A 27,865-nucleotide genomic window follows, 5' to 3' on the forward strand; every position below is an offset into this window, starting at 1 on the left:
TCCTGTTCACCTTTCCCTTTCTCTATTTGCAAAGTTGATTTCTCAAGTTCAAAATGGTCGAACTGTCACTGGACTACTCTTTCATGACAAATGAACACTGTGTGCCTATTAGGCAAATGTACATGGAAGGAAATACTACCAAACTCAATGGGACATATCTGCAGGTAGATATATAAAGGCTGTGCAAATGCACATTCTAAATCTGCCTACTATTGGAGACCACCAACACATTCAGTGGTGGGATTCAAATTTTTTTACTACCAGTTCTGTGGGTGTAACTTGGTGGGCGTGGCAGGGGAAGGATACTGTAAAATCTCCAATCAGATGTGCTATTTGCCAGTTCTACGAACTTCAAAATTTCTGCTACTGGTTCTCTAGAACAGGTCAGAACCTGCTGAATACCAACTCTGAACACATTATATTTGATTGTTATTTTTATTTATTTATTTTGTTCTTGGTGATTAGGATTTAATACATGTTATACATTAATTGGTGAAATGTTGACCTAAAGTGGTGACGATAATAACATGTGACAATAAATAAGACTGTAATGCTTTCAAATTCAAATCTAAGTTCATCCAAGAAATCTTTCATCTTTATACCATGTGATATTTTGTCAGCTTTCCAAAAAAATCCAGAAGAAACTAATTGGCTCTCTTCAAAAAAATTCTCTCTTGTCAAAGTTGTTATCAAATATTTAACCTATCTTTACTTCTTAATATTTTTCTTTCCATTATATTCAGTCAGTTATATTTGATGGTATCTGATAATAACTTTGTCATTTTATAGGGTATTTAAAAGCATTTAATAGCTAATTGGCGACAGAATGTCATAAAAATATGGAGTGGCGTTTATACAGGGCTTAAAACCTGAACACCAAAAGATTTCATATTTGATGCCTGCCAAAAGATAACAATTTTAATGCTATAACTTTATGGTTACAATATCAGAAATAGGCTGCACTGAATTCAGTGGGTTTTTTTTTCTCAAATAAGTGAGTTCCATCTAAATCAGGGGTCTTTAAAGTTGCCAAGGTTGGATACCCCTGATTTAAAGCAGGGGTATCAATCTGGCAGCCTGCGGGCCAGATGAGTCATGTGCAGGCCACACCTACTCCAGCTCTGCAAAGGGGAAAAACATCACAAAATGTCATGTGATGGCAACATGATGTGCCTGAGTTTGACACCCGTGATCTAAAGAATTATAATTATTAACTTTGAGGAAAATTTGAGGCCCAGCCTGAAAAAACTCGTAAAATATATACTAAAATGTTTATGAATCCCTTCATAACTTTACATTCAAGGGTAGATAATCAACAAGTGTCATCTCACAGTTGCTGGGAGGAACAATGATTTAAAGAGGTCATTGGAGCAGTGATGGCAAACCTTTCAGGGTTAGCGTGTCTAAATTTTGGGAAATGCCTTACTTAACACTGCTGGCATCTCAAGCCCTGATGTCCTGCCCCTGAACAAATGTGAAATAATTCTTTCCATATTCCGTTACCATTAAAAATGCAGTCCAATTCTGCATGTGATCTCCAGGATCTGCCACATACCACTTACCATCGGGGGGTGGGGGGTGGTATTCTGTTTCTGTTGGCAAGTCTCCCTGCACTCTACCTGAGGCTGCTGTGAGTTGGATAAGGCCTTCATTCTTGATCTGGTGTCAGAGAATGCTCGTCCACAGCCTTGGAAAAATCACACAAAACCATGCCCCATTCTTACATGATTTTTGGGGGCCACACAAGAACTTCTAGAGGATTTTCAGCAGTGCAAGAGCACACCCTTTATCATGCAGCCTCCACACGCAGCCTCCAAAAGTCATGTGAAAATGGGGCATGTTTTTGACAATAGTTGCTGTCAGCTGACATCATTGGGTGGTACTCAAAACGGCTTGGTGCATCACCTTTCACACATGTGCCATAGGTTTGCCCTCACTGCACTAGTGACAAGAGAAGCCCTTGTTACTATCACACAAAAGCAACAGGAAATCAAACACTACTGCTTTTAGGGATTTTGCTACCAAATCCGGTAGTAAGAGAATCTTGAGTGATTCCAAGATCTGCAGAAAAGAGTTCAGAAGCTGTGGGTGCCAATCATATGTTAATGTTATGTAAAACATGACTTTCAAAGGAAATAATACAAGAACTATAACTGATGTATTTATTTTGATGTAAAGGAAGAAGAATTTGAGATATTCAATTCAATCACTTTGGAGGAAATTATACTGCTTAATCAAATGATAGAACAAAATTAGGCTACCTTATATTTTTATACAGCAAAGTGGACTATATTTCCCAATGACACAGAATTCTGACCCAAGATAATCTCCATGCATGTTTGATAAAGAAAAGATTTATTCTTAATTGTTTTGTTAAATTATTCACCCACAGGCTAAATTCCATATTATGCTAAGCCATAGCTTATTGTACAAACCACGATGGTCTGACTCATGCATAACATATGCTCACCTCAGCCATATGCTAATCAGAAAGCATGAGAATAATAGCTATATTCAAAACTTCTAAGCCGAACTAACAAATCACAAGCATTAGCACTAGCCTTAAACTGCATGTTACTGTGAATGGAAAGTCCATTTGTAATTCCTGATAAGGAATCCTACATCTTCCTTGGGCCCTGATGCACAAATTCCATTGACTATTTTCTTCTAATTGCAGCCACGAAAATGCACGTTGAACTTGAAGTGCAAAGCTCTAAGGAATTTTTCTTGAATGGATCACTTTTTAAATGGAGCAGGGACATTATTATCGATCCAGAATTACTGATGTCTAGCTATGAATGGATACATGTGTGTCTTTGATGACTTTAGGAAATTCTATGCTGTGAAGTACTTTCCCCCACCCCTAAAGAAGTGAGAGATTTCACAAATCTGAATTCTGCACACAATGATACAGGATGGTGGAATCAAGAAAACCAATTGGGCACACTTATTACTACCGTTCAGTTGGGTATACTTCTAACATTTCTATAAAAGAAGCTTACAATTTTATCCATAACAATTTGTCCCCCTCCCAGTCTAAGCCACATGGACCTGGCAAAACTCTCCATTGCTGATGCATAATTCACTAAAGCATCCAGTGTGCTCTGCTTAGCCTTTAGGAAGCCAGCACACTTGTTCTAGGTCTGTCATTGATTAACATGATTAATAGAAGATAAATTAAGTAGATATTGATGGTTTGCACTTCCCATCTTATATCCTAACCCAAAAGTAAGTTTCCAAGCGATCACGTAAATAAAGTCTTTGCTCTTGGGGGGGAATATATTACGTAAATAAAGTCAAAACAGAAGGCCTGGCCACTGACAGCTGCTTGCCTGATAGAAAACTGAGAAGACGAGTTTGAAAATCTGTAATTTTTATCAGATTTTTACTCTGTCTAGAAAGGATCTTTTTTTCAGCTGACAGTGATGCTTGACAGCAAAAGCAGAAATAATGTAGCGATTGTTTCATCTATTAACAGCAAAGCACAGTTCCTTGTGTGCTACTAAATCTGGCTTTTTAACCCAAAATGCCCAGATAAACTTGCTTGTTCCCCAAGGAACAAACAGCTACTGTCTCATATTTCCATCCTATATCACTTTCTATTTACGTTAGAAAGCAAAACAGCACAGGGTGCTAGTATAATTACACATTTACCAAACAAATATACAGGACTGAATCACCACCTCGTAGATATTTTTAGCCCTATTACCTAGTCAAATGGATTTAGATAAAGCAACCCCATTTTGTCCCCAGACTACAATCTTCAGCCACTTTTCTTCCAATTCATCAATGTTAAGAAATTTTGGCACAATTGGCAAAATGTAGAGGTAAAGCTTTTCCTAAGCCAGGCAGGTAACATTTATTTGGAAGACAGCATTTTTGGCATGTTAATATCTACTTTTCAAAAGGTGATGAAACTTGCCCTCTTTGGGTAAAGGGTTTGAGGATTTTAAGGGATCAGTGGGAGCCTTGAGATCCTACAACATGTAAACATCAATCATATATAATGCATCATTAAACTTTCACTTTGGTGGACTAGAAGTGATGCTGATGAGCAGCCTTCAAACTTCTGGCCATACTTTTTGTACTCATCAAACTCCAAAGTATTTGTTAAATATTTGAATACCACCCCCATTAGATATTTCTGTACACTCCAGACTATAACATTGCCAGCAATGAAGGATCCTTTTAGCTTTTCCCTGACATCCAGTGATCTAACCACTGAATTATTTTGCATGCTGGGGAACAGTATCTTATCCTATCAGTGGAAGGAATAATCTAGTCAATTTGATGCAATTGCCTAAAAAGGACGAACTAAAGAGATGGTTGAGACACCAACACACAAGTTGTCAAGAGGTGGTTAAAAGATACTAAAGCCGATTCTTTCACTGTACAATTAAAAAAGAGAAAATAAGTAGGTATTGCTGAATTATCTGATAATAATATATAATTACAATGCTCTTTCATTAGAACGTTGGTAAAGTTAGCTGTATCCTAAGTCATCCCAGTGAACTGACAGATAGGCAGTCTTGCCCTACAGGATCCTATGGCACTGGAATTCTAAACATAGGTTAGTGTCAGAATCTGCAAGATTTATATTAATCTATGCATAGGAACTGTGATCCATGCTCAGTTACTTGAAAGATGGGGAAAAGGTAACATACTTTTTCTTAAGCTCCAAGTCCAGTTCCTCCTATAATAATTCAAATATAATTCCTTTTTAGGCTAAACCAGATCTTTACCTGACAACCACTAATTTGACTTCTTACTGCATTTGATCCTAATCTGTCTGCTTTTTCACAATTCTATGCAACTTCCTTCCATAGATGCCTCAATGGGTGGTTTTCTCAGCTACTTGGCCTACCTGTTCAAAATATAAATTATTTTATAACAAAATCTTTCCAACTCTATTACATCTCAAGATTCCCAAGCTGGGATGTAGGATTTTTAGCTGGCAGGATAGGTAATATTTGTGTTTCCTGTGAGGGCTCATTGAGCTATCTTGTTCCATCATTTACAAGTCTTAGTTCAGGCTTGTTTTTAAGGGCTGGGAAACAAAATTTGCAATTTTTGAAGTTTTACTTTAAAAGCAAAGTACAGATATTTCTTTAAAAGGTCACCACCACTTTACTGGTTCATTAAAGTGCACATTGAAATTTCTTAAAATTCAGAAAACCAATGCAGCAAATTTACATTTATCTAGGCCTGTAATTCCTGTCTGTAGGATCTAAGTAGCTTATAGAATATCAAACTCAGGGCTAAAAGTTACAGTTACATACCAACTCTTCCACACCTCTCACAAACCATCCTCCAGGGTGACTGATGAAGTTTCTGTCCTGTACCCCACTGTGATTTCCAATTGGTAATGGTCCAGATAATGTATTTCTTCCAGGATTCTCTACAGATGTTGACCACCCAACTTCTCAACATTTTTTTTTTAAAAATGAAGTGATTGGATAGTAATTATCTAATCTGGCTAGGTAAAGTGATTGGCTTCTTGATAAGGAGACTGTTTCAAGTCAAATGTATTGCCACCTTCTATCACCTCCCTGACAACTTTCATTAGGCAGGTGGAACAGAAATCTAGTCTGCATGTGGCTGGACTAACACCACTAAGTATGTCTATTTCCTCAGGATTTGTAAGCTCAAACTGGTCCCAGATCACCATGTCAGGCAAAGCTCTCATCATCATGGCAGAATCTGCCTTGTTTTGCACATGGTAGATTTTATATGTCTTGTACTGATTTGACTGGAATACAGAATCTATCCCCAAACTTTCAGCAATACCTTCTAGTAACAAATGAATATTAATATTGATTAATTTGGATGTAGTACCTGGCCCCAAGGTGGGCATGCTGGAAGACAAGAAGGAAATGAACAAATAAGATCGTTTGAGCAGAATGCTTCCAGATAGATAGAGAATAATGGGAGCAGATTAGTCCCAAAGCCTTTTAGGAAAGTTGTATTTGTCATTTAACCCAGTGAAAATGAAACATGCAGGAAATAAATATCTCAGTTTAAAAAAACACCACACACAATAGCTACAGTATCAGAATTTTAATTAGAATTAGTTTTCATGGGTGGCATCCACCAAATTTTCTCCAAATGCAACAATCATTATTCTTTGGGTTATTGTTATCTAAGAAAGAGACAGAATTGTTTGAAAAATAACTTGGTCAAGCTCCTCTCCTCATACAATTAGCGCCTGTAGGACAAGAGCAAATCCAGGCACAAATGATAATACAATGACATTTTTTCTATTCTCTTCCACTCAATAGAAATACATGCATAATTATGTAACAAATCAGATTTGATTATGTGATCATGTGATGTTAATCCTGATGAGTGATCTCAAAACCAAGTTCCAAAACACCAGGTCCAAGTTCCAACATTAGCCTGAAAACCTATTCTTTAGTCGGCAAGTAAAGCTTTAATGTGAGGCCATACTTAATTAAAATTAATTAAGTTACTTACTTAAAATGTCATATTTTGGAACCTGCATTCTGACTGATTACTGCCTCTGGGATGTACTTGCTTAACCAACTTGAACCAAATTATTGGTTTCATTGACTATTAACTGCACCTTTTGATTATAAAACCCATGTGTATTTAGTTCTGGTCTCTGTTGGTCGTTAGTCTCTTGCCCTGAAAACAAAGACCTTTATTGATACTTGTAGATCAGACAGGAAATACACGCAGATGAGCTAATTCTATTATATTGTTTTTGTTTATTTATTAAATCAGAATTATTTATTAAATTTATGTGCTACCCATCTCACTCTTGAAGCGACTCTGGGTGGCTAAATTAACATAAGGCTACATTAAAACAATCTTGGAAACCTGAAATCTTTCTCTATTTACAAATCTCTCACTGTCTCCTTTAGAGTCTGAAAAGCTAAAGAGGATCCCTTCTGAGCCCCTTTCTCTGCCCATTATGCACCTACAGGCTATGGCCTTTCTTATCTGACTATTCCCTAGGCAGAATCTCTTGGCCCATTTCTCAAAGTCTTTCCTACATACCATTATAAACCTAGAACGTGATTGCTTCAAGGGAAGCTTTTGCTCTAGCCCCTATCTTGGTAAATATTTAATATGTTAATACAAGAATAATTTGAAGCTACTGTCTATTAAAAATCTCTTTGAACATTTTCTGATTCATTAGCCACTAAAAGAGAGAGGGTGGATACAGTTCACTGAAGTTAGATTATGAAACACAAATCCTTTTTAATTAAGACACAGGATGACATTTAAGTAGAGAATAAGGTTTTATCCTGACAGACCTAAGGAGGTTAGGGTCTCTGAATACCTAAGGAGGTTAGGGTTTCTTATGAATACTTATGGAATAACTAACTCGCTTAGTATTTTATTCAGATTTCATTCAGATTTTTATTCCTAGGGACTTTTTCATGCAGTGAGATGGCAGAATTTGCACCTTCCTACATATATGGTATCCCTTTCTTCATGAGAAGTGGTAGACAAAATGTTGGCATCCCATGAGACAAAAAAAGAGGAAGAATTAATACTTCTTCAGTGCATCAGAACCAAAATCAGACCTCTTTAAGGCAGGGAAACAGCCAGTGAAACAAACATGACCAACAAAGACTATTTATGCTTGGTAACTAAAAGTGATCCAGACAAAGCATACTTGCTAATGAAGAAGAACTGGGAACAATAAAAATAAGAGCTTCCAATGTACACCATAAGGTAAGAAGAACGCATTGCTATTAATAACACAGAAAAGTAACAAATCTCTTCAATAATGTACAAACTGAAGATGACTAATACTTTGGTAACTTCTTAGCAATGAGGCACACTAAGCTAATAAATAGTAGGCACCCAATAAGAGCCACATGGGTGATTTTTTTGGCAAGCAAATATGAAACGCATATCTCTGTGTATTTCATCAAGCAGAACATAGAATCAGGAATCATGATGCCACATTTCAAGCCTAAACGAATATGAAATCTTTATCTAATTCTAGGAACATGAGATGAGCTCATAGGTCCAAAAATGTAACATAGTACAGGAAATTTGGCAACTTTGATCTAATTTTCATTTTTGAAGCTTAAGTTTAAAAGCATTTCATGCTATTATTTCTAAACATTTTAAGCATTTAAAACAATAAGGTAAAACATTTTAAAAATGATGATTTAATAGCAAAAGCATTAGTTTGTTGGATGATAGATACCAAGGGAATTTCAAAATTCTATACTAAGAGGTGCTGCATGAAATTCATTATTAAAGGTGTTCTGTGACTCAAAACTTTGATAATTTGTCACTTGTTATGATTCTATGCCAAGATATTATATAAATCAGAAAGGAAGAAATCATTGGTGTAACACTTTTTCTCCATTTATGCAGTTTTTACGGGAGGAAATCAATATTTTCATTTTAAAGAATCTGTATTGCTATACGGACCAAGTTCAGATAATTTATTGGATATGCATTTTGGTCTGTAAATAATAGCATACACAAGTGTTTATTCATCCAACTTTAAAAAGCTAAATTTAACCAATTTAAACAAGCTTGAATAATTCCTTTGCACTATTAAGCATAGTAGCCTCTATTCAATATTTTATGGCCCAACAAGCTAAACACCTAAATACTTTAGCTGCTAAATTTAGCAATAACCTGCTAAATACTAAAACCAATTGAACATTCTGCACTTCTAAAGGGAATACTCTTGAACTACTATTCTTCCATTGGATTTTACCATATAGTCCACATTTTTTTAAAAAAAGGGCTAATATGTAAATCTTGTTCATTTCTTTGGAATTTCTACAGGAAATGTAAATCCCAGAGGATAATGCAAAATCAGATTATAGGTGCGTAGGCTGTAGAGAATAAGGAGAATAAGGAGAAATTTAATATTTGAATTGTTCATTGTAATACAGTATAATAAATCCTAATCTTAATGGAAAAATATCCTTGAGGTGGCTTTTAATAAATTCAAAATGGGATAGAAATTCTGTAACAATAAATAAAGTAAAGGGAGCTGCTTTAATAGGCTATTTTATATTTCCTTCTAGGAGACACATTCACTCACATAAGCACATAAGAAAAGAATGGAAAGACCAGAAACAGTTATAATTGTCTTGTGTTGCAATCTCACCATTATTTCTGTCAGTTTCCAATATTTTGCCAGCTAGTACCAATAAAGACTTGGTGCTAACAGGATTCCAGATTCTTTTATTAAACCCAGTTGCGGAGCTCCGTTGACAGGCAGGCAGACACACAGACAGACAGACACAGACAGACAGACAGACAAAAAGTAATTCTTATAGCCTTTCCAGAAAATGCTTGATATACAAATATATTAATGTCTGGCCCTTTAAAAAAAACTTTCTTCTAGGGGAACCCCAAGCCAACTATTTTGATCTATGTTGTATTTACAGAGTTTTTTTAAAAAAACAAGGAGAAATTCTTTATGGTTTCCAGACTTATTTTATGGTCCCTGGGTCAATTTTATGAAAACAGATTATTCTATTAATTCTCAGCAACTTCAACCACTACAAGTCTGTAAAGTGGGCCCACAACTCAGCAATTCACAGTCTCCATCTATATTGAGCCTACTGGATAGCACGGAAGGGGAACTGCTAGAGCAAGAATACAAAATTGAATTGGTAGATTTGTTGAATAGCAACAGTAGAAGTCCAGTTTCCTTATATGTATAACAAGATCTAAAAGTAAAACCTCCTTTGGGTCCAGCTCTACTCCTAATGACTACCTGGATACAACCATGTAGTTTTCTTGGCAACAGTACACAACAGGAGAGGCTTCATATTACATGCCAATTATGCAGTGCAATGTTTTTAATTTTCTGATGTCTCTGACGAGGCATAAATGTCCATATCTCCATTTTTCTTGCTTGGTTATATTCCAGTTAAAAATGTAAGTAAGTAATGAGAGAGATGAAGATCTACTCTACACATACTTTTTCTAAACTATGAGGAAGAAAATGTCTCCCACAAAGTTCAAGCACTTACAGCAGAAGGCATTTCTTGCCTATTATGTGTTATCATAAGTTTGTTGCAAGGCCCTACTTATCACATTATCTTATCAAGAAAAATAGAACTATGTTTGGATGTTAAGATACTATACAGATTATTCTTATCCAAGTCTTTGATATCTTTGAATGAGGCATCAATTTCCCTGTCATGAAAAACTACCTAAGAAAGCAGGTACTGGGAAATCACGTTGATGGAACAAGTATAAGATATGTTGGTTAAAACAAATAGTCATCTGTCAATATCCTCAATTGGTCATGATTCTATCACTCTTTACGGTCATATTTGCTCATAACCAAAAAAGAACTCATGATAGGGCTGAGAAGTGCAACAAGACAGAACAGGAATGGTTTTCACTGAATCCCACAGGGAATGGAAAACATGGTAGAATTTGGCACACTGTAAAGAGGTAACAAAACTGCCCATTGCTCCCAATATGATAGTCTTTTCATCTCAGCAATGTGTCAAAATACAACTCTTTTATTTTCTTCTATGTATGAATGGCTGCCAATAAAAATTATGCAGTTGAAGGACTTATTTGTGGCGGAGATGTGATCTACTTTTTCCCTTTGTACTGGGTAATCTATTCCCTATTCAGAGAGGCTTCTGCTATGAAGTAAATGCATAAGCACAGAGGTCCTTATTACAACATAACAGAAGCCCCTATAATATTGGAGACACACACAGATAGCTGAAAAGAATGAAACTCTCTAAGGGGCTGTATCAAACCAGATGCATGATCCTGGGTGGGGCTGCAAAGATGATACCAGAGAAGCCTGATGCAGTGTATGTTCCATTGCAAAAATCACACCCCTTTGTTATTCATTTGGAATTCAATTTTACTATTTGCTACTTCTTTCTTCATAATAAGTATATTCCAGGTTATAATAGTTACCTTATGTTAAAATGGAAGATAGATGATAAATAGGTAGGTAGGTAGGTAGGTAGATAGATAGATAGATAGATAGATAGATAGATAGATAGATAGATAGATAGATAGATAGATAGATAGATAATCTCACCCTGAATGTTTATAAAAAGCGTGGGCACTGTTTTAAAAAACTGCCTGATTGTGAAAGGCTGACCTTCAGGAGCTATCCATGGTACTGAACAGGGTGTTTATTAGAAATCCATTAAAAGTCCTTGATGCCTTCCCTAGTCCTGATTGTGATACCAGTTTTACTTGACAATTTACTTGTTCAATTCAATATGGAGAAAAAAGAGGATGCTTCTATCAATAATGAAAGCCTACTGGTGGCATAGGTGTGCGAAACAAGTACAGTGAAAGGACCTGTTTGCCAGAATTACTAGAACTTAGAACTGGCAATACAAAAGCCTGGCAAGGAGAATAGTGGGTGTGGGTGGGTTTGAAGTAGTTAAGTTGTGCTATGCATCAGTGTCTCTTGCTTTTGATTCCCAAAGGATAGAGGAAGGAGGTTTTCATTAGTTGGCAAGTTACCTAAATAGTGAGGGTGATGTATGCAGCCATGCTTAAATTTCATTCCTAATTGCTTTAGACTAAATTACGGGTCATGATCTCTGTTGTCCAGATTTCTGAGGATCAGGGCAATGATCTGGACACAGTGATTTGGGTGGAATGTAAATGCTTTGAAAGCATGGTCATTATCTTTATTATTTACATTTAAAAGACATCTAAATTAAAATTAAGTTTATTTTTAGGAAGAAGATGCATGGCACATTGATATTAGGATGAACTGTTTATTCCATAAACAGTAAAGAAGTATATGGTTCAATTTTGCTGTCTATAATATAAGATGAAAAAGGTATCCATAATTTCCAGTTTCCACATCTTAAGTAATAAGACAATTCATTAAACGGTATCAATTTCTCTGGGCTTAATTAAGCTTTTTTTTCCCTTGCTGATGAAGAGCAAGGACAAAGTTAAAAGCTTGCCTACACTTGCATCGTGTCAAGTTAAAAGCTTGCCTACACTTGCATCATGTCAAAATCAATTCAGTCAAAACTACTGCAGTGCTTATTTAGCATGCATTTGTCATACCTGACAATATATCAAAATGTTTTACTAACTTAGGTATTGAAGTCCAGAGAACAAGGCCCAGAAAATCTTTCCAAATAATATGAAAAAAAAAATGAGATGATGAGAAATATTGCTTTGCAAAGAAGGAGTTATTAAATATGAACTCAAGTTCTCCTTTGCTCAGTCGTCACTTTCTCATAGATGTTGGAGAACTTTTAGTTTCTGGAGTTGCCCACATACTTGCACTCTCTTCTCAATTCTTTCAGTCAACAATCTGGGCTGCAGCCCTTTTAAAGCCAAATCAACCTGTTCATTGCATATCAGCCCTTGCAAAGAGCTGAAGCAATGCAAAGAGAAATACAGGTTACAGCAGCAGGGGGGGAAAGCAAGCATTCTTAAATAAATCAAGGGAATGGAAAGGGTGGGTGGGGGCATGCATACATTTCATATCCCTTTCCAAGTGATCCAGCTACAGAATGGAAGAGGATCTTGGAGCTTACCTTTGCCCGTTTCAGCAAGTGGCATTCATAGTACAACGTATACTAAGAGCTGGGAAAAGGCATGAGGGGAAAGGATATGGCCAGTCGATGAGCTTCTTGGCATATTTCCTGACAATGTTATCTTCCCCAAAGATGAAGAGAGATCTGTTGACTGTGAAGCAATTCTGGCGGACAGGTATGGGATTGTACAATGCCATAGTCCTGGCCCGTTGAGCTTTAGTTTGCTTATATGCTCCTGGGGTTCCCCCTGAAGAAGCAGGGGCTCCCTGTCGGTTCCTGTTCTGTTCCATGGCTCCATCTCCAGATCCCAGCCTGCCAGCCATTGCCTCGCCAAAGCGAGCCATCCTGAAAGGAAAAGAGAGAGGTGATCCAATCAAGGCCCCCTCCTTTCCACAAAGTAGCAAGCAGCAAGAAAGGTGTTGCGTGCGCGTGTGTCGGAGAAGGTGGTGTTCCCACGATAGCACCCCCTTTTGTTTGCTTCTCGGTGATGCTTTCAGAGCCACGCGTTGAAGGGCTCCTCCATTCCTCTGGAACCAACGGTTAATAGCCAGCCATGCAATCCCTTCAAGGCAAAACACAAAGCATGGGATTTGGTTGTTGCTGTTTTTTTTTCCCCCAAAAAAAGAAAAAAAAGGGGGGGTGGGGGACAGTCTCCACCAAGAAATCAGTCAAACCTACAAGCAAAAGCCATAGTAATTTTTTTCTATAAAAAGGGTCAAATGCCTGCTAAATGGAGGCTCCGTGTGGGGTGTGTGTGTGTGTGTGTGTGTGTGTGTGTGTGTGTAGAGGAGAGCTCAGGTTCTGTCCCTTTTTACGTGGAGCTCTCTGCACTGAGGCTGAGCTTTAAATCAGACACATCCTCCTCCTCCTCCTCCTCCTCCTCTTTCTCCTTCTCCTCCTCCTGGCTTTGTGTCGAGGGAAAAAAAAAATAGGGGTTCTCTTCTACTCCGCCTCCCTTCTCAGTCCCCCCAAAAAGCAGGTCTAAACCAGGAGGAATCGGAGGGGCTGTTTATGTCAGGTGGGAAAGGGTTGCAATGCAAGTGCCTTTCTGTCCTCCTGTCAGGAAGAAGGAGAGAGTGGGGGGAGCCTGCAGTTGGGCAAATGTGGAGAAGAAGAGGTGGACAAACAGGTTGCAGCCCCCCCCCCTCTGCTCTAGTTAGAAAGCAAAGTGTTTAACTTCCTCGCAGCAATCGGCTTCATCTTCTCCTTTGAAATGAGAAGCATTATCTCATTCTCCCCCCATGAGGAGGGGGGAAGAACTATCCATCTCGCTCTCCCACACACATACCTTTCGCGAGAGAATTAATACAATTATATGGAGGGGGAGTGCTAACAATGGCTTTTGACTAATACGCTGCTCAATTCTCTCTCTCTCTCTCTCTCTCTCTCTCTTACACAGAAAAAGAGAGAGGGAGAGAGAGAAATTCACAGGGTAGCTTCTGTTTAGCAGCCAGATTAGATTTTCTCTGGGAAGAGCAGGAAGGAGGGAGGGGTCTGTCAGGAACAAAGAAGCTGCCTTGTAGACCTGCATAGGAGCAGAGGCTTGCTGAGTAGCAAAGAAATAAGCCCCGGCTTGCTTGATCATTGCTTCTCACTCGCTCATTTACAGAAGCAGGAGTGGACCTAGTTCTCTCTTCGCCTCTCTCTGCAGTTTCTGCTTCTTCACTTAAGGCAGACCTATAGATGGGGAACAGACCACAAAGTGGGATTTAAGCAGTGCTGCCACCTCCCAGTAAACACCACATTCTACACAATTAAGGATCTCTTCCTTAATGAACCGAGAGGTCTTAATACCGTATGTGTGTCTATGTTCATCATGTGCACACATGGGCATGTGATTTTTTTAAACCCTGGGATAGAGCTGTCCCTTGCATCCCTCATATTGGTATAAAGCCAGCATTAAAAATAACTTTGGTCTGAAACTTGCCCATTTTCTTCATTGCAGATAGTCCTTGATTTACAACCAGTGATCATTCAAAGTTACAACAGCAGCGGGGGGGGGGAGTGACTTATGATTGGCCCTTGCACTTATGGTTGTCATAGCATCCCAGGGTCACGTGTTTAAAAGTTGGGTGCCTGGCAACCGGCACGTGTTTATTAAGGTTGCAGCCCAGGGTTCATTTGATTGCCATCTGTGTCCTTCCATGTGGCTCCTGACAAGTCAAAGTCCATGGGGTGGGGGAACAGGATTCGCTTAACAGCCATATGAGTTGCTGAACAACTCTGGCAAAAAAAAAAAAAGGTGTTAAAATCACACGTGACTCACTTAACTTGTTTAGCAATGGGATTCTGATCCCCGTTGTGGCTCTAACTCGAGGACTACCCATATTCCTTAAACGGTCACAATACTTCTGAAAGGGAACAGTTCAAAAATAACAGATTCAACTCCTTTCCACATTTTGACGCCTTCCCCTTTCCCAAACAATATCTTGGTTTCATCAACTCTGGAAAGAAATTTATCTTCAGCCAAAGATTCTGAGGAAATCTGCCCCTGGATATCTCTTAGAAAAAATATCTTGGCATACTGAAGCAGTTATAAAAAAAATGTTGGCCTGTGCTGTGGGCTGGTGCTTGGCATCTAAACTTCTGGGGCGGTTATTTCAATATAGTTTTCAGATTTATATGTGGTGTTCTTTCAGTGCTATGTTTCTAATAAGGAAGTGAATGTTAAATGCCTAAGATTATTTCTTTTTCTTAAAAGAAAAAAAGCCACCCTCTTTTTATTCCTTTCCTGTTTTTGCATACCTTATTTTATCACAGACGAGAACAATGTAGTGTGTATCTGTGTATATATTTTGCTGTAATCTAGAACCATTTTTCTTATTAAAGGAAGAGGAAAGCTTTAATTTGTTGAAAAATGACAACATACATTCATGCAGGAATCTCTATGGCACATGCAGTATATTGTTTAAGCAACCGTTATATAATAAGGTTCCTATGCCCATACAGATAGTCCTTGATTAATGACCAATTGTTTTACAAAAAATGCCTATTATTGTTCAAAATTAGGAAAGCAATCTTAACCCTAACCCACACAATACTTCTTGTATATAGTATATCCCCAACTCCCCCATGCTCCTTTTGCCTTCTCTGCCCACTGCGTTCTATCCCAACCTGATTGCTTGCACACACCTACGCACCCTCCCCAACCCACGTGGCATCTCTCATGCACACCCACATGCCATTCCCAATCTGCCCATGTTGCTCCCTCCACCACCAAGAAGGAGCCACTTACTTGTTTGCTGCTCTTGGTCTTGCAACTTTCTGCTTTCCCCATTGACTTTAGCAAAGTCAATGGGGAAGCCAGCAGGAATTCAAGGGAGGGAAGAAGAAATGTTTCCTATGCTCCCTGCCAGCTTCCCACAAGGAAAGTCAATGAGGAAGTTGGTAGGAAGTCAGAAATCTGTTCCTATGACTTTTTTGCCCACCTGTGATCATTCTGTTTCTCTGTTTATGTAAGGAAATATCTCTGGAAGGATGACACAAAGGGACATGGGTTGCCTAGTGTACAATAATTCTACATAGTGATGAAGGATATAGATGGATGCACTTAACTTTGTAGGACTCTAGTTCTTTTTGGCCAAATTTCTGTAGCTACCAGAGGGACTGAACAGCTCACTGGTGCCCATTATCTTTTTCAGGGGAGAGAAGGATCTTATATTAAACTAAATGGAGTCTAGAGACTGATATCCTCATTGTTAAGGATAAATAACTATGTTTCGGAAGTGCCAACAGGCTTCAAAGGGGAATAAATGTTGGTTTGTAGCTTGCCATTTTTGTCTTTTGTCAGTTAAAATCAAACCAAAAAGACAAACCTATAGTTCTTCCATTTTTATTTTTTTTTAAGGGGGTTTGGAGGAGTGGCGTTGAAGCTCACAATCACCCATGCCTCTTAAGCACAATGCCATTATGGATACGAATCTACCCTTTTTCCTGCAAATGGTATGACTGGTTTCGGCCGGCTCATGGTTAGAGAACCAGCATGGTGGAGGAAACCAGAATCAATCATTCTGTGCTGCTAGAAATAATGAATGTGTTTACCGTAAAGACTTAAACACATGTGCACCCAAATTTATTGATGGATGCTTTGCATTCTCCAGAAAGGCAGTGGTGGAGAAGAAGGTGCCACCAACAGCACAAATGAGGGCCTATGCTGGAAGTGGAGACATCAAAAAGATCAACAGGAGAGTCAGAATGCAGTAGCGAGAGCACAAAGGCTTGTAAAAATTGTCTTATTTTCCAGTACATAATCTAATACTTTAACCTAAAGTATATCTGTGTAGTATATCTGTGATAGCAAAAGCTATAATTCGCCTTTGCGCTGTTTGAAAAGGATTTTTGTTTACCTACTCGGCATATTCCATGAGAAAGCCTGCTTGGTGTAGAGATTAAAGGCTTCAGCCTAGAAACAAAGATCCTGTGAGGTCTAATCCCATTTTAGGCACAAAGCCAGTTGATGACCTGAGGCAGTCAGTCTCTCTCAGACCTAGAAAGGAGGCAACGGCAAACCATTTCCAAGAAACCTTGGCAAGAAAACTGCAGAGCCTAGTTTAGTCATTCACCAAGAGTCAGTGACAGATTGAAGACACACACACACACACACACACACACACACGCACACACACACACACACACACACACCTTTCATGGTTTAAGTTGATAACCTCAAGTTTCTTCCATTATAAAAGACAAAAGCATCTTTTTTTCCCCCATTTTCTCCACACATTATTTTATCAGCCTCTGTTATGCATCCACTTAATATTTCTTTTTTCTAAACAAAAAAGTCCAAGCATTAGGACTTCCTCATGATAATGTTTCCAGGTCTCCTGATGAATTTTGTTGTCCTTACTTGCACTTTTTTGCTGGTTTACAACCATATAGAATATTCCACAAAAAAGTCACAGCGTAGAGTTATACCAAAACTTTTGGATACAGACATTAAGATATCAACCCTGATCATAAAAGCCTTTCTTCAGCAGCTAACAGTCCACTAGCATAAGGAAGCTGTTTTTTTTCCCCACAATTTGCATTTGGCTGCCTTTTGCTTTTTACCCACATCCTTTTCCAAATAATTTGTCTGAAAACCTGGCCACATCCTACAAATCCTTAATTTCATTTATGAACAAATTAAAAGTTGTTATCTGTAATACGGATCCTTGAGAGAGGTCCCTTTGCACTTCCATTCTGAAAACATTCCATTAGTTATCTCAAAGGTGCTTTTACAAAAATCAGCTGGACTATGTTTTTTTTTCCTTAAGGAAGACATTTTGTTTCTCATCCAATAAGTATCTTCAGTTCTGACTGGATGGTGGGTGGTGGAGGATGGTGGGTGGCGGAGGATATATTCCTTTGCAGTCATCAGGTCCTTAGGACTCTCTTTACATCCCAGTCACAATTAATCCTTCCATCTCCCCCCACCCTCCAGCCATCCAATCAGAGCTGAAGAAACTGCTTGGATGAGAAATGAAACATCTTCCTCAAGGGGAAAAAAAAGTCCAGTTGCCTTTTGAAAAAGCGCCTTTGAGACAACCATGACCTGGATGACTGAGAATCTTCATAGATATTCATTTGTTGTTACTCTTTCCTTTTTATCTTTAACCAATTTTCAAGCCCTCTTCTATTGCTGCAAACATAGCAACTTTAAGACTTGTGGACTTCAACTCCCAGAATTCTCCAGCCAGCATAGCGAGTTGAAGTCCACAAATCTTAAAATTGCCATGTTTGAGGACCCCTGTTCTATTTTCTGGTTTGCTAAGGGTTTTTGGTTCAGGACCACAGCAAGAACTTTTAGAAGTTCAAATAAACAATACCTTCCTCATTACTCTTAGTCATAATCATGCTGATATTCTAAAACTGCTTAATAATTCTTATTTTTAATCATGCTTTCTAACAATTTATCTGGCACAGATTTTAAACTAGAAAGCCTGTAATTTGTTGGCACCTCCTGGCTCCCTTATGGGTTGATATTAGACTGGCTAGTTTTCATTCCTGGAATACAGAGGATGAAATGGGGACTAAGCCAAAACTTCTACCAAGTTGGCACCTAGCTCACATAATACACTGAACTTAACATATCAGTATTTGTTCATATTCATCCCTAAATGTCCTTGTTTCTCCATTTTGTACCACTCCCTTTTTCAGACAAAAACTCTAAAGCTTTAAGAAACAGCAGCTGTGTCCTTCAAGTTAATTTATAAAACATTATGCCCTTTGATTCTACTCAAAACATTACAAATATTTAAATAGATCTACATGGGGATATTTTGTAATCTAACATTAAACTGCAGAACATTCTTGTAGGAAGCACTGGGCATTTTACTCCAAAGGCTTCATCAGTGTCTCTCCTTTCACACAGAACTGTTTTAATTGGCTTCTGTGTGAATATAAAGGTCCTTTTGATTTCCTGAAAACTCCCACTGATTCATTTCTGTGGCCTACCTGCTTATTTAATAGCCATTTCCCTCAACATAATATGGAGGGTGGGGGCAACCTTGAGAATTTACAGCTGACTGAAAGAAATCCATAGGCTTATGGTAATAGTTAAAATCTTGCTTTAAAGTACCCTCTTAGAGAACACATAGCATTAGTTTGATGGTTTGGGGCAAAAACCCCTCTCTCAAAATGTCTAAACAACCCAAATTGGATGTTTACCCAGGAGAAGTGCTACTGCTACTATTAACTCTGAATTCTCAATCACTACAGAATAAAAATGCCATTCAGATTGCCTAAGAATGTGATTGCAGCCTTCTGCAGCTGTGCAAACCAATATTTGCACAGCTGCTGCAAAGTTTTTTAACATGGCCAGTTGGGAATATCAATTGATAACTAAGTAAAGTCTGATCAATTTCTTTCTGAGGTCAGTTGCTTCCCTAAACTATTAAAATCCGAGAGATGGGGCTCTTCCTTACTTCCTGCCTTTGCAACATTTTATATTTATAGTAATTGATTTTATGGTGAGGCCATAATGCCATAATAATGTTTTTCTGTTTCAGGCCACATTCTTCTTTTGGTCTAGTGGTATGGTGCTTGATGTAAGGTTGATATGACTGTCTTGATATGATTGCTATCAGAGTTATCATTATCTTGTTCATTTGCACTCAGGAAATATAACTTCTGTGCTTTGGGAGTAAATATGGCTTCTACTGTCACAAATATCCTTAGGGTCTTAATATCAGTAACCTTTGGACTCTAAAGTACCTGATCAGGTACCCCCAATACACCCACCCCCTGCAAAAAAATAGAATTATGAGTTTTTTTCTAGAGATAAAGAAACACGGAAACAAAGCTATTCAAAGAAAACACAACTTTTTTCCATGCTTTGCTTTGTACATTTGTTCCCCTCTAGTGCTTAATTAGAAAATACACACGTTTATGTTCCTGAGTTGGGCATAATAATTGAATTAGAATTTAAATTGATTGTGTCAAGTCATTGATGACCTTGATGACAATATAGATAGATTTTTCTCTATTATCTAACCTGATCTTCAAATCTTTCTTTGGTTATCCATCATCACTGTAACGGATTCCATCCACTTTGTTATTGGTCATTCTCTTCTTCTCTTGCCTTCCCACTCCTTTCCTTCATCACAGTTCAAAGTGTTCAATACTTTTTCTAACCTCCTTCATTAGAGTCCAACTTTCCCTTCCATAGATTATCATGGGGAATGTTGTACATAGCTTGCACAATTCTGATCTCTGTAGGTAAAGACGTCATAGACATATCATAATATTTGAATATCATTCCCAAGAAGTTCATGGCTGTCCTACCAAATATTAGTCTGCAGCATATTTCTTGTGCCTTTACTGTTATTTGTTGCTGTTCTTCATTGCTCCTAAAAGATAAACAGTATCCACCTCTTTAATAAAATCCACAGGCTATTATGATTAGTTTGGTCACCATGTTCATTGACTTTTATTTCATCTAATCATCTATGAAATGAGATTCAGAATTTGAAAGGAATTCCTGGTGGCCTCCTTGACGGTGGGCATATGTTCAAGATCATATTGTGAAAACTGACTGGCTTTTTTCTTCTTTAGCTTAATTTGGAACAGTTCATAATTTGTTTCTCAGTCTGGCCAGGGGTGGGATTCTACAGGTTCGCACCTAGTTGCTAGAACCGGTTGTTAACATTCTAAGCAGTTCGGAGAACCAATTGTTAGAAGAAATTACTGGCCTAATCCTGCAGGGAAGGCAGGAAGGAAACATTCTGGTGTTGCTTACAGAAACTGCCTCTCTGTTAACCCTTATTACATTCTTGGCAGGACTAGACTTCCTGTCTCTGGAACCTCTCTGGAGCTTTCTTTCCCTCTCCTTTGCTGGGGGTAAGCTCTTCTCATGCATTGGTATTCTGTATCTAGTATAGAACACTCTTAAAGATTGAAGACATTCTTAAAAGTCTGGGGTGTGTAACTATGAGTATCTATGAGTGTTATCCTCCTAGTTTACCAAGTCTATAAACAAAAGCATCTTCACTGCTGACATGTGATTAATGCTTCAGAATTACCAGCCTACTGGTTCCCACCCTTGCAGGAAATACAATGTTTTCACTGACTGAAGACATAGCTATTTCTGGTCATGCATTCACATAAGGAAATAATTAATTGCTCCTCCTAGCTCAGCATCGTGGCCCCAAGTTCATGATAGAGTCTAATCAAGGGAAGGATTATTTCACAGTTTTGTCTCACAGTTACTGTATTGTATTCATTTGAACTATCTAGATGAATTTCATAAATTCCTGACCTAAAAACATTGTTGAACAGAATTAATAGCTAAACAAAGTATCTAACAGCACACATATTCTCTTCAAAAAATAACCAGGAAGGGCTAGTGGTGCTGTTGGGGAAGCAGTTCAGAAGTACGGAAATTAATTCATGTTTGCTCTACAATGGGTATATCTTGATTGAATCGCTAAACTTTACTCTGATTGCACCCGTGGATTAGCAACATGTCTGCAGAGGAACACAAAAGAGGAATTTTACTTTTTTTTAGCAACCTGGTCAAATTTTCTGAAGTAGCTTATCCACAACACAAATTATCAGGATTTTTTTTTTCTTTAAATCTATATTACCTTTTATGTTTACTTATATATCATACTTAGAAACCACTCATCTCCCTCACAGAGGTAAAGCAAAATATAAAAACATAAAAAGTATGTGTAAATATTGTATTAGGAGGCACGCGTAGTTAAAGTTCAAAGTTAAAAAGGCAGGGGGAGAATGTTCAAAACATAGTCCCTCAAGCAAGACAGCAGGGCCAGTCTTCTGAAAGGCCAGTAGGGTGGGTGGGCCTTTCTCCTGGGGGAGAAGGATATTCCAAAGGGCGAGGGGAAATGGCAGAGAATCCTGGATCCTACCTGCCAAAATTATTTAATTAATGGAGTCCACACCTTACCCTTCCTGCCTGACTGGGTGGAAGAGGTCGACGCAACAGGCAAAGACAATTCCATGGGAAACAGGGCCCCAAGCCATGTAGGCAGCGGTTGTATTCTACCAATTCAGCCCGGTTTGGGCGAATCAGTAGCTCTGAGGATCATCCCAGTTTGCTCCGATGATCAGCTGCTGGGCCCACCCACCCACACCGGCTCTTTTCTGACCTTTATTTCCTGGTTTTGAAGCTCAGCTGCTTCGCACGACACAGCGGGTTGCCATGCATCAGCTGTTGAAGACACAGTGCAGGATTGCAGGAGAAAGTCAGTAGCAAAACCCTCTGTGCATGTGCGCAAAGTGCACCCACCAAGCCATGCCCACAGAACCGGTGGTAAAAAAAATTGAATACCACAACTTCATGTAGGGCTTAAAAGACCACAACCAGCACCTTGACTTGAACCTGGAAGCAAACTAGCACCCAACACAGCTTGTGTAACAGAGTTATTACATGTACTGTCCTTGGGGCACCCATATATTGTATTTTGCTACTTGTTAATTAGTCAATAGGTGGGTAGCACTGGAATATTAACTTGGTGTTTGGCTTTCATTTGCTCCACCACTGTGTAATTCCCTTTCTTATTTTACTTTATTTTATTTTAAAAAAACATAGAAAATATTAATGTGTAAGTGCACTGCAGCCTATACCTTTTTATCAAAATAAATGGGGAAATGAGTCTTACAGACTAAGAGAACAGGGATCTGTAAAGCTCTTGAAAAGAGTGATACATGAAATGTGTTGGTCCAAGTAAAGCACATCTTGAAATCCCCTGTGTTCATCTGGAAGGATTGATGGGCTTCCTTCGAAATTCCTAATCATGCGTACATGCACACAAATCTCTCCTTTCGCTTCCCAGCAGAAGTGTGGTATACTCTATACAGTGTTACCTCTGGGCAACTCAAAAGGGCCTGCTGAGATTCTGCCCCATGAAAAGTAAAAAGGACATTTATTTATTATAAAATTTATTTGTGGCCCATCTCATATCCAACAAACTCATGATTGTCTCCATTCTATGAAATATGCTTCTTCTACTTAAATGAAATTTAAATAAGCCATAAAAACCATACTTTAAACTGGGCATTTAGCACACCTAAATAATTAATATTGTATCAGGTAACATTCAATTATGTTTTAATTTAACTTTTAAAATGGATTTTAATGGGGGAGGTGGGTTGGCATTGATGAAATATTAATTATTTTTACATTAATATTTAATGACCTGAGTCATTAGGTGGGGTGGATGGTTGCAGAAATACTGTAAAATAAATGTGCACAACGCTGAAAAAAAAATACTTTAAAGTAGCTGCATCAAGATTTCTGGAAGACATGGCTACTTTAATGCTTTAAGGCAGTGGGCCTTATAAGGAAGTTTCCAAAGCATTTTTTCTGATTCCCAGCAGCCCCAATCTGGAAAATTCATCTTCATAAATTTTCTGCTATAAAGTACATTTGTCCTCTGGAATGTATTGCATTTATTCACATCAGCAATATGTCATGGCTACATGGGCATAAAGAAACCATTTACCTAGATACTACCTTCATTTTAAAACAATGCAAGCTGCCTCTGCCAAGTGATTACTGAAATTCTGTGCAGAATTGCAAATTATATCAATTTTAAAATATTAAAAGCTTTAGAATGAATTAATATCAAACAATGTTCTTGATAAAAAAGATCAAGAAGACAATTTTTAAAAAAAAATTGTGTTGAAAATTGTATAAGCATCTTTTTTGGTTTTGTTTAAAACAAAAACAAAATTTTAAAAAACCCCAGCTAAACAAATCCAAAGAGAAATATGTGAAGTATGAAAAGATAAAAATGCATCTAGATGCCTACTTTCTCTCTCTCCCAGTCTCCCTCTGTTTAGGCTTGTCTGTCCTAAACATAATCTGAGACTGGAATGAATAGAAATTGTGTTACTGTCCAGTCAAATTTTGAGTGGATGAGCACAAAGACCCAAACACAAAGAAATGTGATATAAGGACAATATCACTCAGATGGTGTATATGAGAAACACTTTGTTTCCTCAGCATTTGTCACCCTGAAAGAGGCCTGTGAAGACAGAAAAAGAACTTTGCAATCACATTACTAGGATTATTACATTTAATAATATCACCACATATTCTATTCACATATAACATTAGAACATAACATGACATTATATTATTATAACAAATGGAAAAAAACATCTGAAGAATTTGAAATCTGAAATTTTATGCAGGTAGCTCCTACACTTAAGCTTATTTTTGCTGTTTTATTTCAGAGATTTGAAATGCAGTGGTGTACTCCGCAGGGCCAAGGAAACCAGGAAAAACTACACTTTACTATAAATCCCAAACTGCGTTTGCCTGAAGCGGTTGCTTCCTTACAACTAAAGCGCCATCTACTGTCCATTTTCTGCAACATCACTGAATAGCAGGCTAATCAATCTCCAAATTCCAGTTACTTTTTATTTGTTTATTTGATTTGCCAATCGCTTACACAATAATAGGTATAAGTATAAACATGAATAAGAATACAGGAATACTAAACTCCTTAATGCATGGATTTTCCTAATAGACTAAACAGAAAAAGTCAGAGAATCTGACTTTACAAACACAAATTTGTGTCCAGGTGTGTGCACTTGCACATGCATGCATGTATGCACGTGTGCATGAAGAGGAGTAAATTATACCGCTACCCCTGATTTGTGGAACATCTTGCCCTCCAAGGCGAGGAAAAGCCCCCATTCTTTTGGCTTTCTGCAAAGGGATCAAAACCTGGCTTTGTAGCCTTGTGGGGGGGACACAGGGATCCATGCAGCAGTTGGGCTGGTTGGCCTCTTGAGAACCCTCACCCACATTAACAACTCCTACTCCCCATCTTGGAACTTTCCGTGTTTTGCAATTGTATAACATTGTTTTACATTTTTTTTTTTTTCACATGTAAATGTAATTGAATTATGTTCATTTGATCATCTAGGTCATGGTAGTCCCAAAGGTGCTTTTTTATTTTATTTTCAAGAGGCAAGTAGACTTTCTGGTTTTGCTTTGAAGAAGTTTCTCTTCTCATCCAAGAAGCTTCTTTACTTCTAACTGGATGGTGGCGAAGGGAAGGATGTATACTCCTTGCAGACCAGTACAAACCCTTCCATTCCCCACCATCCAGTTAGAGCTGAAGAAGCTTCTTGGATGAGAAGAGAAACGCCTTCAAAGAAAAACCAGAAAGTCCACTTGCCTCTTGAAAAAAGCACCTTTGGGACATTTGGGCAAAAACCTTGAGGATCACATTTGTTTGTTTGTTTGTTTGTTTGTTTATGTGTTTGTTTGTTTGTTTATGGCCCCACCTTTTATTATTTTCTACAAATAACTCAAAATGACTAACATATCTAATATTGCTTCATCCTCCTATTTTGTTCCAAAATAACAACCTTGTGAGATGGGTTGGGCAGCTGACAGAGAGAGTGATTAGTCCAAAGTCCACCAGGCAGCTTTCATGCCAAAGATGGGGCTAGATTTTTCATTCTCTTGGTTTCTAGACTGGACCTTAACCACTAGACCAAGCTAATATGAGCATGATTCCCATTATATGTATTATATCGTAACCATCATTTAAACCTTCTTTGTTTATATGTGATTTTAGCATGTTCTGACTTTCTGTCCTTGCAGGCACATGATATGCATTTCCTGTTTCTATGAGGATCTGTAAAAAATGCAATGCATCAAAATATTTTTTACAATGAAAAGGAGGACACAAATCAATTGAAGAAAAAAAACAAAGTCACTTGCGCGCGGCGCACTTTTGTGTGCGGTACACTCTTACATGCGGCACACTCTCAAAACAATTATCCTGTGTGGAGTGCATGCGTCTCATAATTGCGTCTCGCCGCACTGTACCGAGCCTTGACAAATCATCATGTCAAATACAAATACTTTACATCACACACAACGGATCGGATCGGCATCGATCAAATACGGAGATTTACAGATTAGTTTCAAATATCAAAAAGGAGGACATGTAGGAGGACACTTTTCGAGGGAGGACAGAACTTACAAAAGGACGGTTGATCACCTTAAAATTATGCATCTTTATGTCAAAGATAAGAGTGATGATGGGGTAATTTTGCTTTGAAACTATGCATGGTAAATCAATTATCCAAGGAGTTCAAGGATTCCTGCAATGAAATTATGGGGAAGAGAGAGAGAGAGAGAGATTGTATGTGTATCTGTACATGTTTTTCCTTTAAGTCACTATTAATTCCTGGCAATTGCTTGGACTAGTCCTAGCAGTTTTCTTGGATTTTTGCCTTCTGGTTTCTAGCCCAGCACCATAACCACTACAACCAACTGATCCTCATATTATATACATATAATTCAGAATATGTAGCTTTCTTTGTTTTAGTAAAAAGTTAATAATTTCATTATTAATTTGTAACCTGGCTGCCTCTTCTAGAAAAGCAAAAATGAAGAAATATCACATTCTTTAGCATCCACCTACATGTAGCTCCTTTTGCAACAAAAGGCAAAAGCATTTGAAAGAAAATCAAATGAATAAAGCATAATTATGATTATAATAAGATATATTTCAATTGTTAGCACTAAGCATGTTTATCATTTGAACAAGACACTTTGGACCTTCAAATGTTTTTTAGAATGCTAAGAAAACTAAATATTGCACAAATTTCCATCTGTATCTCAAATTTCCAGTTTTGCTGAAAACAATTTTGTTATTTCAAAATTTCCAGAAATTTTACATATTTGATCTCAAATTGTAGAAAAAGACCAGGTAGAACTGGGGGTCAGAGTTAAATGTATTATCAGCTTAGAATACTTACGTTGCCACAAAAAATCCAAATCCACCTCACACACTCCTTTGAATTTCTTTGAACTTTAGCGCCAATTTACTGCTGAACTATCAGTTGACTATATTCTTGTGTATAAGTTTGAATGAATCTTCTGTACTAGAACTTAACATTTGGACATGATCCTTTGCGCCTGCTAAGCCCAAACCAAGCCAACTATAATATGGCTTAGGGTGCTGTGGCAACTCAGACAATATTTTATTTCTTCTCATTCCTGCTATGGCAATGAAATGATTTTGAGCATCACTCCATTAGAAGTTACCAGAACACCATAGAACTGCATATTTCCACTACAATGTTCTTTTCACGTTTTCACTATAATCAGTTATCTAGAAGAGAACAATTGCTCAGTGTTAGTATTAGTGCAGGTTTAAAATTCATACAACTCAAATCCTGGTCCTTCTTTAATGAGACCTTAAGGCTGACTTTACCCTAGGACTAGTGGGTGACAGACTCATTATGTAGTAATTTTGGCCTTTTTGTATTTTGATTGGCTTTTCTTCCAGTTCTTTTCAGAGATGCATTTCCTTTGTTTGTAAACTTTTTTATTGTTGTAGTTTGTAAATTGCGGGGAGGGAGGGAGGGAGTGAAGGAGGAAGGAAGGAAGGAAGGAAGGAAGGAAGGAAGGAAGGAAGGAAGGAAGGAAGGAAGGAAGGAAGGAAGGAAGGAAACATCTAGAAAAAAATGTGTTCAATTGCTACAAATACTATAAATGCTCATGTTTTTGTATCAATCTGATTAGCAAAGCAGGGCAGGGGAGGGATCAGTTGATCAAACCTGTGTTTTCTGCAAGCTTCTTCCAGCCCTTTTCCCTGGTAGCATGTTCGTCATTCTCTGGCCAGGTTATTCTGCACAATCCTGCTACTGGTTTAATTCTAGTATACCAGAATTAACAATTAACAATCATATCTATCACTCGTATATCAGACTAACCCAAATGGAGGTGAAGCCAGTTGTCATTGGGGAGAATAATAGGAAGATGAAAGAAAAATAATAACTTCTTTTTCTGGATTATTTCTGTTGGTGAAACAGCATGTCGGAGCATGAGGCAAAACCATCAGATCTAACTCTTAAGGGCCTTCCATGTGCCAGCCTCA

At 37.9% G+C, this 27,865-nt stretch overlaps 1 protein-coding gene across 1 annotated transcript in view; it reads right to left on the bottom strand.

Moving 5' to 3' along the window:
• Positions 1 to 27,865, bottom strand: part of CACNA1E (calcium voltage-gated channel subunit alpha1 E) — a 346,898-nt gene that overhangs the window by 287,129 nt on the left and 31,904 nt on the right. The window contains exon 2 of the mRNA XM_087930443.1: positions 12,585 to 12,851. Coding sequence (XP_087786569.1) covers positions 12,585 to 12,851 — 267 coding nt within the window. The remainder of the gene's footprint in view (positions 1 to 12,584; positions 12,852 to 27,865) is intronic.

The sequence above is a fragment of the Pseudonaja textilis genome, chromosome 3, assembly GCF_049901715.1.
Source record: "Pseudonaja textilis isolate UNSWEBS1 chromosome 3, rPseTex1.2, whole genome shotgun sequence".
NCBI classification, from domain to species: Eukaryota; Metazoa; Chordata; class Lepidosauria; order Squamata; family Elapidae; genus Pseudonaja; species Pseudonaja textilis.